The 14,149-nt window shown below is 43.1% G+C and overlaps 1 protein-coding gene across 1 annotated transcript in view; it reads right to left on the bottom strand.

Annotated features, from left to right (window-relative positions):
* The window catches only part of LOC311246278 (acidic leucine-rich nuclear phosphoprotein 32 family member D-like), a 44,605-nt gene extending 38,413 nt beyond the window's left edge, over positions 1–6,192 (bottom strand). Inside the window, exon 1 of the mRNA XM_084336413.1 lies at positions 5,993–6,192. Coding sequence (XP_084192539.1) covers positions 5,993–6,046 — 54 coding nt within the window. The 5' untranslated portion in view covers positions 6,047–6,192. The remainder of the gene's footprint in view (positions 1–5,992) is intronic.
* Between the last annotated feature and the right edge of the window lie 7,957 nt (positions 6,193–14,149).

Here is a 14,149-nt window from a genome sequence, read left to right as displayed (position 1 = left end):
GTGCTGCTTTTATAAAGCCTCAAATGACGACTTACAATATTTCATGAAAGCAGTGTTTTGTTTGTCTAAGATTTAAAAAGGTTTAAACTGTACAGCACTGACAAAGTTGAACAAAGTGCTGTACAAGTCCCACAACATTAAAAAAAAAAAAAAAAAAAAAACGTAAAAACGTTAATTTTTTTTTTTTTTTTATAGTTTGATTCCATTTTTATTGCTCAATTCCGCGATTCCGTCCGCGATTCCGTGATCGCGGATTCCATATGGCTCTATATTTAGGTCGGACCGTCGGATCTAACGTTAATATCACGTTAACCATCTAAAGCTCATCTGTGACGTCGTTATGGTTAATACAGTGCGAAATACAATCTTATATAGTAACAAAACAATACACAAATTGAACATAGTTTTGAACGTTTTATTACAATAGTATTTACTGTCTTATGTTGCGATGTATAATACAGCTAGCGTTCCAGTCAGATTCTCCGTTCTTGTTGACAATTTTGGGGTCCGTACTTCCCGTTTCTGTATCCTGATTGGTTTATCAGCTAGAGGTGTCCCAAGATATGCATGAGCAAACATTGAATCTAAATGTAAGATTACGAACACCGATGACCAACAGACGGCTGGCCAACAAACGTATTTTGACTCAACATAATAACTAGATATTACACACAAAGAATTGTGTAGTCTGCCAACATGGATCAATCAAGTTCACTTTAGACTGACTCTGCCTCCCCTCTACAAACTAACATTCGAACAACACATCAACAACATCACCAAGACATGCTACTTTCACCTCAGAAACATTTCACGCATTAGACCACTTACTTGACTTACTACTGTCCCCCTCCGACACTGAAAAGTGTCATTTTCTCCCGTCTAGATTACTGTAATGCATTACTCATTGGCTCAACATCTAAATCCCTCCATAAACTTAAACTAATTCAGAACACCTCAGCCCGCATCATCACCCGCTGCCCCAAATTCTCCCACATCACACCTGTCCTCTCCTCACTTCACTGGCTCCCTGTCAAGTATAGGATTGACTTTAAGATCTGTCTCCTCTAACAGAGGAGGAATGGTATGACACATGTAAGACACAACAAACAACCACAGGATCAAGGATATGGAGGGAGTTTGGGTGGAAAAATATAATTAGATACTTTATAACACCAGAAATACAGGGCAATTACACACCAGCAAAGAAAACATGTTGGAGGGAGTGTGGACAGGAAGGGGCGAACCATACACACATATTCTGGGGATGTCAGAAGATAAGGCACTACTGGGAAGAGATAGGAGGGATAATAAATGAAATAATAGGATACGAAATACCCCAGGGAGGCCAAGTGTTGTATTTGGGGAATCTGTCACAGGAAGGAATCCAAGGGGAAGACAAATATTTGATTAAGATATTGATAGTGGCAGCCAAGAAAGCTTTAACTAAACTGTGGTACAAGGTAGAAGTGCCGACAAAGGATCAATGGATAGAGTTGGTAGAGGGGATACAGGAAATGGAGAGAATCACACATCTGCTGAGGCTGCAAGAAGAAAAGTTTGAATGGAAATGGGGAAAATGGGAAGAATACAGGAGGGGAAGTAACGACATCACAGAGGTTTGAAAAGGATACAAGGAAATGAATAAAAATGTAAATAAATAATGCAAATGTAGAATGGACCGAAGGACCCATGTCACACTTTTTCTTTACTCATTTTTTTCTATTTGTTTTAATTTATGTACTGTGTATTGTCTATGAATGTTGTCTATGTATGTTGTTGAAAAAATGAAAATAAAAATTTAAGTTAAAAAAAAAAAGATCTGTCTCCTCACTTACAAAGCCCTCCACTCCCTAGCACCGGATTACATCTACAACCTTCTTCAACACTACACTCCCTCCCGCTCACTCCGCTCATCCAACTTAGCCCTTCTGAGCACACCACACTACTGCCTTAAATGCACAGAAAACAAATCATTCTCCTCTGCTGCTCCCCGACTCTGGACCAACTCCCATTACACATCAAAGAAGCCCCATCTGTAGAAACATTTAAGTCCCACCTCAAAACTAGGGTTGGGCACCGAAAACCGGTTCCTAACTTCCGGTTCTGGAACCGGAAGTAACATATTTGCATTTCGATTCTTAATTTTGATTCTAAAAAAAAAGAAAAAAAAAAACTTTGTTAATTAACACTTTGCCGCCCAAGCACGAGTTAACTCGTGATTCGATTCCACCCGTTGTGGACCAGAGCCACGAGTTAACTTGTGGCGAGTTGTTATTGTTTTATTCCATATTAATAACGCTATTAACGTCCGCGATCGACTTGCAGGACCTACCCACATATTTGATTTTCGAAACATGCAATACCGGCCAGATCCGCTTAGGGGCGCCATCGCTCCACTGCAGTATCATTGAGGGCGATTGAAAAAAAAATATTTTCACTGTCTGTGGGCGTTTCATATGAGCCTCGGTTCCAAACGAAGACCCTCCATCTTTGATCCCGTTACCGAACGCATATTTCAGCCTGGAATAATGGGATTTATGATTAGCCAATGGACATATCGATCTACCAGATTCCGTGATTAGCCAATGGACATATCGATCTACCAGATTCCGATGACTAATGACGAAATGCTGCCGGCGATCACCTGGCATGACTGTAGGATACTATTCCCCCAAATTACAGCTGGATTGGACATTGTTTTAAAACGTAACGTGATCGATCAGTGAAAATGGCTACTTGAACACACACTGTATTGCTAATTCCGTTTGTTTTATTTCATTAGTATATATACAGCAGAAATGGCGTTTGATATAACGTGACTAGCGTTTAGCCTATTATCTAGCTCCCCAGAAAAAAACCGAGGCGAAAACTGCGATAAACCTTATATTCACAGCACTATAAAATGACAACCAACCGATGGATTTTTATTTTCTTTAAGCCATTATGAAGGCACGGTTTATGCACTCAAGTGACAATGAGAATGGACAGATATCAATACTATAAATTATAGGGATGCACCGAAATTTCGGCCACCGAAAGTTTTCGGCCGAAAATGGCAAAAAATTGCCTTTCGGCTTTCGGCCGAAAGAGTTTTTTCACCGAAAATATATCACCGAAACAGAAACAACCTATAATAATAATAATAATTCATTTAATTTATATAGCGCTTCTCAATAACCCGAAGTCGCTGACAGTAGTCGGGAGCAGGGGTACAAACAAAGAAACAAAAACAAAGAAACAAAAACAAAACAACAACAAAAACAAACCGCTGATGGCACAAAAAAAGACTGGAGACATATCAATTAGGTTGGAGGGGAGGGGGGGGTTTAGAAGGGGTGGGGGGGGGTTGAAGGCAAGAGAGAACAGGTGGGTTTTGAGGCGAGCTTTGAAGGTGGAGAGTGTAGGGGAGTCTCTGATGGACTGGGGGAGGGAGTTCCAGAGTCGGGGTGCAGTGCGAGAGAAGGCCCGATCTCCGAAGTTTTTAAGCTTGGATGTCGGGACAGTGAGGGAGGCAGTGGAGGAGGACCGGAGGGAACGGGTGGGGCGGTAGGGGAGAAGGAGATCAGTCAGGTAGGGGGGGGGGCAGGCTGTGGAGGGCTTTGAAGGTGAGGAGTAGTGTTTTAAAGTTAATGCGGTGTTTGATCGGGAGCCAGTGGAGGGAGTGGAGGACAGGAGTGATGTGTTCGCGGGACCGGGTGTTAGTGAGGAGGCGGGCGGCTGAATTTTGGACCATTTGCAGTTTATGGAGGGAGCGGGAGGTGATACCAGTGAGGAGGGAGTTGCAGTAGTCCAGGCGGGAGGAGATGAAGGCGTGAATGAGGGATTCAGCAGCGGGGGGGGGAGAGGCAGTGACGGATTTTTGCGATGTTGCGGAGGTTAAAGTAGGATGTTTTCACGATGAAGCGGACGTGGGGGTCAAATGAGAGGGTGGGGTCAAGGAGGACACCAAGGTTGCGGACTAGGGGGGAGGGGGTGATGGTGGAGTCGTTGATGGTGAGTGTGATGGGTCCGGATCTGGTGAGGGTGGTTTTGGTGCCAATGATGAGAAGTTCAGTCTTGTCACTGTTCAGTTTGAGGAAGTTGTGGGTCATCCAAGTTTGGAGTTCGGTGATGCATGATTCGATGGACCATACGGATTCCTACCATCAAATCCATGCGTTGAGCTCCGTTTTTATTACATGTTTTATCACATTCTTGTTCATTTCATAAAATTTTCATACGATTTGTTTTGAAAATATTGAGGCCAACATGGCATTTCACTATTTCGAAAGCCTTTCTGGTGATTCTAAGGCGAGATATGGGTCAAAGAAGCTCCCCGATTACCACGACCACAACACCAGAGCGAGTTAGCCGAACGTTAGCCACCAGCCACTTTTTCCTCCGTGATGGTATAAAACTTGCTATTTGGATTTCTGTTTTTGTCATTAGTACAACGCGTAACACAGCAGCTCTTTGGCATTGTGAAGGACTGAAGAAAATTCCGCTCGATTTGTCTTTAATTTGCCGCTTTAAGATCCGTTTCTCCACTAAATGAAGTGTACACAATGTACCAGGCGGGGCAGTTTCCCCCTACGCTGCAGTTGCGTAGCAACAACAGACAGGAAGTTGACTTCGAGATAAAAGTACGTTTCATTAGGCCAATGAATACTTTTAAGACCGATACATCTCCGATACTCGATATCGGACGTTAAAAAAATCGTCATCCCCAGAATGACACCACCTCCACTGTGGGACAACAAGTTACCAGACTGGTGGTGAATGAATGACTGGCTGTAGATGGGGTTAGACGAGCAGCCTGCAGTAACGTCTTACAACATCAAGTACTGGAGGAGGACGTAATATATTTTGGCATTCTACTAACTGACGATTGCTCAAAACAGATGCGATGCACTCATGCACATGATCGATTACTGTACTTTGATCAACCAAGTCGTTTATTAACACGGGATCAATGAAAGGGGGAAATCATGTATCAAATACTTATTCGCCGACAAATTTGGTAATGCTAGCTCACCCCATAAACGCTGGGCTATTTCGAATGTACATCACATTCACCACGTATTGTTAGGCACGCGTATTAGTTGATACGACGTTGTCTATGGTATGGACTTGAACTTTTAGCACGGCTGACGGCACGTACTGACGTTACTGTCGGGGTAACGGTAGCAAAGCTGAAATCCTGAAAACGTCGCCATTAGCTGTGTGGGTTGGGCGAAAACTCCATTACACCAGGTTAGCTTTTCATGCTAGCGTGCCATAGCGGTGCTACTACGCGCGAGTTTTTTTGTCCGCCTCGCGAGCTCAGTCCAAGTGTTTCGACCGCACGAGCATCATATCGTGCCCGCCTCGCGAGCTCAGTCCCAAGTGTCTCGACCGCACGAGCATCTTATCGTGCCCGCCTCGCGAGCTCAGTTCCAAGTGTTCGACCGCACGAGCATCATATCGTGCCCGCCTCGCGAGCTCAGTCCAAGTGTTTCGACCGCACGAGCATCTTATCGTGCCCGCCTCGCGAGCTCAGTCCAAGTGTCTCGACCGCACGAGCATCATATCATGCCCGCCTCGCGAGCTCAGTCCAAGTGTTTCGACCGCACGCGCAGTCAACATCTGACGGCGGGCTTCCACCACACTGGTTGAAAACGCCACAAGTGCTTTTCTGGGTCATGATTTCGAACCAGTTGCCCTTGGGACGTTACTTAATTTACGACACATCCGAAACACGCTCTCTATGATGAATTGAAAATGGGGGACCCTGATGTAAACAAGACGAAAGTATTTCTCTGGTCTGCATCCCCTTAACAATTGTATGTATTGAGCTGTACTGTACCCATTCTGCAATCTGTTAATAAAGTTTTCAATCAATCTATGTGTGTCGTTGTGGCTCGTTGCCGAATAACATGGCATTGATAGCATCGTCCTTTCACATCCACGGTGGAGAGACTGCATCCTGCATTACATTCTTGGGAAATAAATAAATAACGTTATAGTTGCATACCGCGGCTGGGCTCCTGTTCCTCAGCTCCAAGCTGATCCTCTTCTTCATATCCATTTTGGAGCCCAAAGAAAGCGCAAAAAAACAAGTCGCAACAAAGGAAAACTGAAAATAAAACACGGTACACTTGGGCGCTCTTTTACAGTAGCCTCCTACCGTCAATGGCTGCTAGGCGCTAACTAAACCTCCATTTTACTTCGCACCCAGCCTTCCACCTAAAACACCGCCTACTTTATCATGAATATTCAATAGATGTACATCCCGTAACTTCGTTGGCCTGTTTCTCCGTCGATCAGCACGCGCCTCCTTAATCAGCATATTATGCGTTTATGTTCTTTACTATTGGGAAGAACGGCAAGGTTGTCGATGTATGTCAACCAATAAGAAGGGTGATATGACACTTTTAAACGTTACATTCGCCCCCCTTTGTTTTCATTGGCGCCATAAACAGGGATTGATGGTGCATTGGAAAGCTCATTGTAAAAGTATATTTCACAACATGACAACTCAGAGTTGCCAGCATGATTAGAATAGAGAAATCAACATGGCTATATTAAACTAACTGAAACTCACACAGAGAGGACATTGCTATCTATCTCCTTGTCTGATTGGAGAAGATAGTAAGCACATTTCCCATAATGTTGTGTGGTTGGCTCGATACCTGCCGTTCCATGTAACAAGGGGAATAGCACCCTCTAACCTCCGGACGAACAATACCACTTATTGTTGACTGCCAGGAGCAATAGTATGCAACTGCAGAGCCGCAGAGCCAGCGGCGCTCTCAGGTCCGGCGGTCTGAGCGCCACCCACCCAATGGCTGAATTGCCACTGGCTGAATTGGAGTATTGCACTGTGCGGGCACAGCTGTGAGATCCGCGCGAGGCCAGATATCTTGAATTAATGCGTTTATTTAAACTTTAATGAACAGATTGCAGAATGGGTACAGTACAGCTCAATACACACAATTGTTAAGGGGATGCAGACCAGAGAAATACTTTCGTCTTGTTTACATCAGGGTCCCCCATTTTCAATTCATAATGACATACTCAATATACAGATATAAAAATCTAATCTAAACTAATCATGACATTTATGACATACATATATGCAGTACTGTTACATTTGTGACATACAAGATATGCAAATATACAGTACTGTTAAACAGAGATCCTAACAGTAAATATATACAAGGGGGGGGGGGGGGGGGGGAACTGTACATTTATGATGAATTGCAAATGGGGGACCCTGATGTAAACAAGACGGAAGTCTTTCTCTGGTCTGCATCTGCCCAACAATTGTGTGTATTGAGCCGTACTGCAGATTGACAACAAAATTAACAATATGATGCCGCAAGTTCTGTTATATTTCAATTGCCTTACTTATTTACATAAATATAAGGTAACGGTATACTTTTGCTATACACTACAGTCTATGTGATGTGGTGGGTACGTATGATGGTAGTTAAGGAATGGTGAATATTATGTTTAATGTAAATATGTGTATACTGGATATGAACAGCAGTATTATAGGCCTACAGCAGTATTGTACAGCCAGTAACTATACTTTTGCTGACACAATATCTTGAATGAATGAGTTTATTTATTTCGAACATAAATTGAAAATAAATAATAATAAAAAACAAGTAATAAACAGATTAAAAAACAAACAAACAGTTTATGTATAATATTGTAAAATAACTTAGACATAGCCTACTTGCATAGAATAGTCATGTATAATAATGTATAATATTGCTGGCTGTACAATTAGCCTACTGATGTAGGCCTATAATACTGCTGTTCATATCCAGTATACATACACAGTGCAATACTCCAATTCAGCCATTGGCAATTCAGCCATTGGGTGGGTGGCGCTGCTGAGCGGTCCCCAGACCGCCGGACCGCTGGCTCTGCGGCTCTGCAGTTGCATGCTTCTCGCCAGGAGTGTAATCCCTTTGCTGGCTCGTTGTACACACACTCGTCGTAAGTAGCTTTGGATAAAAGCGTCAGCTAAGCGTGAACATAAACCTGGTGTAGGTCGGTGTAAAATCTCAACTCGCACACATCAGGGCCACAAAGTCACTGCCTCATTCACTGTTTAGAACAGACCCAGATTTGTGATTGTGACACAAGATTGTGCTTCATTAGTAAGATGTTTAGGTAGGAATAATTACCTAATAATAATAAGATGTTTAGGTAGGAATAATTACCTAATAATGATAATAATATTAATAATAATATGTTTATGTAGGAATAAATCCTAATAATAATAATATGTTTAGGTAGGAATAATGACCCAATATTAATAATAATAATAAGATGTTTAGGAAGGAATAACAACCTTGATGATAATAATAAGATGTTTAGGTTGGAATAATGACCTAATAATATGTATAGGTAGGAATAATGACCCAATAATAATAATAAAATATTTAGGTAGGAATAAGTTGCCTGGCTACTGCCCAGCTGCACCTACCAACACCCAAGATACAGTGTAATTCTATATACTAGAGTGAGTCCATCTGTAGGACCCAGTGAAGTTTAATGACCTGGGTGCTGTTAGTCAATGCCAGGGGTCTCAAACTCAATTTACCTGGGGGCCGCTGGAGGTAGAGTCTGGGTGAGGCTGGGCCGCATCAAATATTCCACAAAAAAAGGGTTTCAAGTATTCAAAAAAAAAAGAGGGGCTGTTCTGAGTTCAAAGTAGTATTATTTGTTTTCTTGTTAGGCGGTATCGAGCAGTATTTCAGTATGCCCTTAAGCTTACCTTAGCATGGTTTCTTAATATCCTCTAGAAAAGTCTGTGTACCCAACTATTCTCATTTCTACAGTGAAATAATGTATTTGTATTCTACTACAACAATATAAATAACTATATAGTTGTAAATAACATATATATATAGGTGGGGTTGTAACTGTACATTGGATTGTTGTTGAAACCTTACTTGGTCCCAAGAAGAGGGTCTCGTGAACTGGAGTATGTTTGCCACCCAGGCCTTCCTGGACTCCCATACTGACATTGACTCCTACACCTCCCCAATCAGAAACCGTGGATAAACAGAGAGGTCCGTACACTACTAAAGGCATGTGACACTGCTTTTAGATCTGACATGCAGGCCTACTGTTCAGGCAGGGCTAACCTGAATAGAGGAATCAAGGGGGCCAAGCACAGCCACAAGGTAAGGGTTGAAGAGCACTTCCACCACTCCGACCCATGTGGCAGGACATCCAGGCCATCACAGACTATAAACCCACCAACAACTCTTCCCCAACCACTGACCCCTCCCTCTCTGATGAGCTCAATAACCTTTATGCCCGCTTTGACAGGGACAACCAGGAGGTGCCCATCAAGGCTGCTCTCCCTGCTAACTTCCAACCCCTCACTCTCTCCCCCACCGACGTGTGTGCTGCACTGAGCAGGACTAATGCATATAAGGTCGCTGGCCCTGATGGTATCCCTGGTCATGTGCTCACTGCGCTGAGCAGCTAACCGAGGTCTTAACTGACATCTTCAACCCAGGCAGTTTTCCCAGCATGCTTAGTTTAGAACCACCTCCATCGTGCCAGTGTCGAAACATTCCTCTGCCACCCCCATTATCATGAAGTGCTTCGTTGTACTGTAATTGTGCAATACATTTTAATCTAATCTAATCAAATCTAATCTAAATACAGTGAAGGGCTCAAGTAAGTGAATGTATACATCAGCATAGGGCTGACTTTTTAGAAATGGTTCATGATAGCAAATATCAACCATGGATCCATGGATTTTTTATTATACCGTCATCCACAATATATATACATATCATTCAAACCATTTCACTGTATATTTTAAGTTAATCAAAACCTTGTTTCCTGTAGCTGTATTAAAGATGCTGTAAGTGGTATTTTTGGTTAAAATAAGTGTTAAATAGCTCTACAGTCTGACAGCCATCACTGACATTTAGTGTTTGGTCAGTAACATGGGTCTCCCAGTCCCAGTCCCTCAGCCCTGCAGTAAAAAGACATTTCTTTTTCTGGTATCCCGTTCCACTTTATCCAATCAGGAGAGAGAACCCTAGATATATTTAGGGGGCGACAGTGGCTCAGGAGGTAGAGCAGTCGTCTGGTAATCGGAAGGTTCCTGGTTTGATTCCTGCCAGCGTGTCGAAGTGTCCTTGAGCAAGACGCTTAACCCCTAACTGCTCCCGATGAGCAGGTCGGCACCTTGTATGGTTGCCTCCTCTGTCTGTGTATGAATGTGTGAGTGAGTGGGTGAATGTGAAGCATAAATTGTAAAGTGCTTTGGATAAAAGCGCTATATGAATGCAGTTCATTTACCATTTACTTATTTCAAGAAATTTTGCCAAGCCAGTTTTGCTTACTGCACTGGTAGATTAGTTTACCTGTTTAAAGCATATATTTGCTTAAAACTCGTTTTTATTTCTTATTTTTCTCAGATGTTTTATTTTTCAGTTCTCTCTTCTGATTGGATCAAGTGTATTTTCTGTTTAATGCAGAGAGGAGGGACTGGGAAACCCATGTTACTGACCAAACACATTTTAACAAATAAATACCACTTACAGCTCCTTTAAAAAAAGGTTCATGAAAATAAACCATAGACCATATTCACATGGTGTCCATTTTTTCTTATGTCATGCTCAGATTGTGATTCCTTTCCACCCATGACAAATGGATGGATGTTAGTGCAGCAAGCCCTGAATATAGAAAGACTTTTACACCGTCACCAAGAAGGGATAAACGGAGCCCCGAATATCGAATATAATTATGACAACTACCTAGAAATTGCTGATGAAAAATCGAATAAAGAACCAGATGAGTCCATGCGAGTTGGAGTGAAACTAATTGGCAACTCAGAGGATGGTGTATTATAGGACTTGGTTGAAGTACAATTAGGGAAAGTGAAAGAAATGAGGAGGGGTCTGGTCATTTGTGTCAACAGAGACGGACATCGAAATGAGGATTACAAGGAGGGGTCTGATAATTTGTGTAAACAGAGACGGACATTGAAATGAGGATTACAAGGAGGGGTCTAGTAATTTGGTTCAACAAAGACGTACATTGAAATTAACAAAGCTTGGAAAACATCAGGTTCAGACACACAGGTCTACATGTTAAAATAATAGCTCTACTTTCCGACATCAGCCAGCACTGACATAAAGTGTTTTGTCTGTAACATGGGTCTGTAACTGTCCCTCCGCTCTGAAGAAAACAAAAAATAAATCTGTCTGGTATCCCATTCCCACTTTATCCAATCAGGAGAGATAACTCCACACAGCAAATGGTCTGATGGTCTGACAAAAATAAAAAAGAATGTTTAGAGCTATTTATTTATTTATGAGATGGGAGTGGAACTTTGTACAAGCCCTTTGGGCTTCGTTCCCTCCTAGCACTGTTTTTTTTATAAATTTTTTTTTTATAATGTGCTAAATAAATAAACTAAACTAAACTAAGACTTATTTTAACAAATAAATACCACTTACAGCCCATTTAAGGTAAAAGCCCCATTGAAAGGTGTTATTTGTCCTGTGCCAGTCGATTGGGATGTTGAGAAGGTCATGGTCTCTGGAAGTGTTTGTGAAGCAAGGTGTCTGACACCAATGGACAGAGAGAGGAGAGCTTATCAGTGTTGTTGAGTTTGTTGAGTAAAGTACGAGCACAGGATGAGGAGAGAGAATTCATATTTTCAATTAATCATAACATATATGACATACATGACATGCAGATAGACAGTACTATAGATGCTATAGGTGCTATAGATAACATTTATCAACTAAAAGTCACTAGAGCACCAGGCACCAGCATGTAATTTATCCAATCATGTGCATTCCACATGGGGAAATGCAACATGTAAACAACAATCCCAATTACCAATAGATGGCGGTAATGTCGCTGTGAAACAAAACAGAAGAAGACATATGTTGGTTTGCGACCTGCCATTAAACACAGAGAAGAAGGGCAATCGACGTCAACACAGTCACACAGTACTCCAGTTCAGAGAGAAAACAAGGAAACTATAAAAAGAAATTAAAGGAAGGGTCACACGTCAGAATTACCACCGGTGCTTGGGGCTAGACTTACTTGCTGGTGCCAGTTCTATTGAAGCATACAGCATATTACAATTAAATATACAAGCTATCTGAAGAAATATACAACAACCAATATATCAAACGCTATCTAGTTAATAATGCAACAAAATACCGATATTCTGACATCTGAGTATTGAGGTAATAACCTGCTTAAATGGCCATTCATTCATTCATTCATTCCCAAGAATACACAAGACCCTCTTCTTGGGACCAAGTAAGGTTTGGTCGATAATCCAATGTACAGTTACCCCCCGCCTAACCAACCCCCCCCCCCCCCCCCCCCATCTCCAATGTACAGTTACACCCCCCCCCCCCCCGCCTATACCCAACCCCCCCCCCCCCATCTCCAATGTAGTTTCCCACCTACCCAACCCCCCCCCCCTCCTACCAACCTCCTGCAATGTACAGTTTCTTCGTCAAATGTATATACTCTTTTTTAGACTCTTCTTGTATCAAAAACAGTACTGTATTTGTAAATCTGGTATTCAGATTCAGACAACTTTATTGATCCCGCGTGGGGCAATTCATATTTGCAGCTTCAGGTATGTTATGAATGTATATGTAGTAGCAGGGTGGAGTATCCCTGCTTTATGGGAGTGGATGTACACTGCCACCTGGTAGTGGGAACGCAGCAGAGCTGGGTCTGGCTGAGTCCCCGACTGTAGGCCAGGAGTATTGGAGTGGAGGTTTAGCAGATGCAGTGGATGGGGCCTAGGATTCACTAACCTAGGGGTGGTGCGCTGGTCCTTCTTGCCCTCCAGGGCGATTAGCAGTAGCTCCCCACACACCCACACTTCCCCCAATACTTCCTGTGCCCTCCCACACCCGATGGCAGTAATGATGGATGATATACTTTCTCCCCAAAGCAGTACCCTTCCTGATGGGCGAGTAGAGACCTGTCCCAATGAGGCATAGGCAGGGGGTGGGGAAAGGGTTAAACAATAATGCACATTACCCGGAAAGGAAAGGGTTAGACAGAATGCATATTAACAGACACGCACATAGTGTTCCCATTTAGCTCTCTTTTACTGAAAGTCTTATTCTTTTGACATGTATTTACACAAGAATCAAAGCTCTTTCCACACTGGGCACCTAGTGCTCTCGCTCTACGGTAATGACTAAAGTTCTTCCCACACTGGGCAAGACACAGTAATAAAACCCGTCCCTTTAAGGGTTTAGATACTTGTTCGTTTCCCCGTAGGTGGGGAGAGAGGGGAGGAAGAGGGAGAGGGATACAGGAGCTATTCAATGGGAATTTTATAAAAGAACACACGTTATCACACCACATTCAACCAAAAGACAGTGGGCCCACATTGAAAACAAAAGTCCTATCTATAGCCGGCTTCCCCAAAATAATAAATGTCGGGGCGCCCCTAAACACTGTTACCAGTGTCAGTTCAAAGTACTGCTTCTCTTCGCCCTTAAAGGGCCCGCGCCGCACAAAGAGAATGTCTACCGATAAAGTTCCAGCACTCGGAGCGCTCACTGTAACTGGCTTGAGTGTACTTAACCAAGGGCAGGCCTGCTCCCACCACCGAACGTCCGTGTGGTGAGATGGCCGTCGAGAGGTCCCGTGATAGCAGGCGGCGGGGCTGGGTAGACGTTAGGCAGGTGACTGCTGGGGTAACGGCTCGGAGGGGCTGGAGGTGCGTGCAGTGCAGTGACGTCCACTGCTGGGCTGAAGGGGTGGGGCGACACGTGGGCTAAACTGTGGTGCTAACCTAACTGAAGCTAAGCTGTGGGTCGGGACGACCCCCTGTCATGACGCCTATACTTTAGCTAAAACGCAACGTGTGCAATATCTACCACACTCTTCGGCAGTAGCTCGTCTGCTTCTTTGTTCACAATGTCTCTTTAGCATTAACTGAAAGCTAAGCTATCGCATATTCCATTACTAACCCGCCTCGTAACTGGGTTTATATCTCGCGTGCTTGATGCCCGGAGCTCCAGCTCCAAGCGACCTCTTCCTTCTCTGGAAAACGATGAAGAGTGTCGTGTATGTTGTCTAACTACACAACTACATAATACAATAATCACGGAGATGTTGATAGCTTGAACCCATGGCTTTAATGACGTAC

The sequence above is a fragment of the Notolepis coatsorum genome (genome assembly GCF_963971535.1).
Source record: "Notolepis coatsorum genome assembly, chromosome: 19".
In the NCBI taxonomy this organism is placed as follows: Eukaryota; Metazoa; Chordata; class Actinopteri; order Aulopiformes; family Paralepididae; genus Notolepis; species Notolepis coatsorum.
Note: the sequence above shows the minus strand (reverse complement) of the source record. Positions and strands in the feature narration are given on the sequence as shown.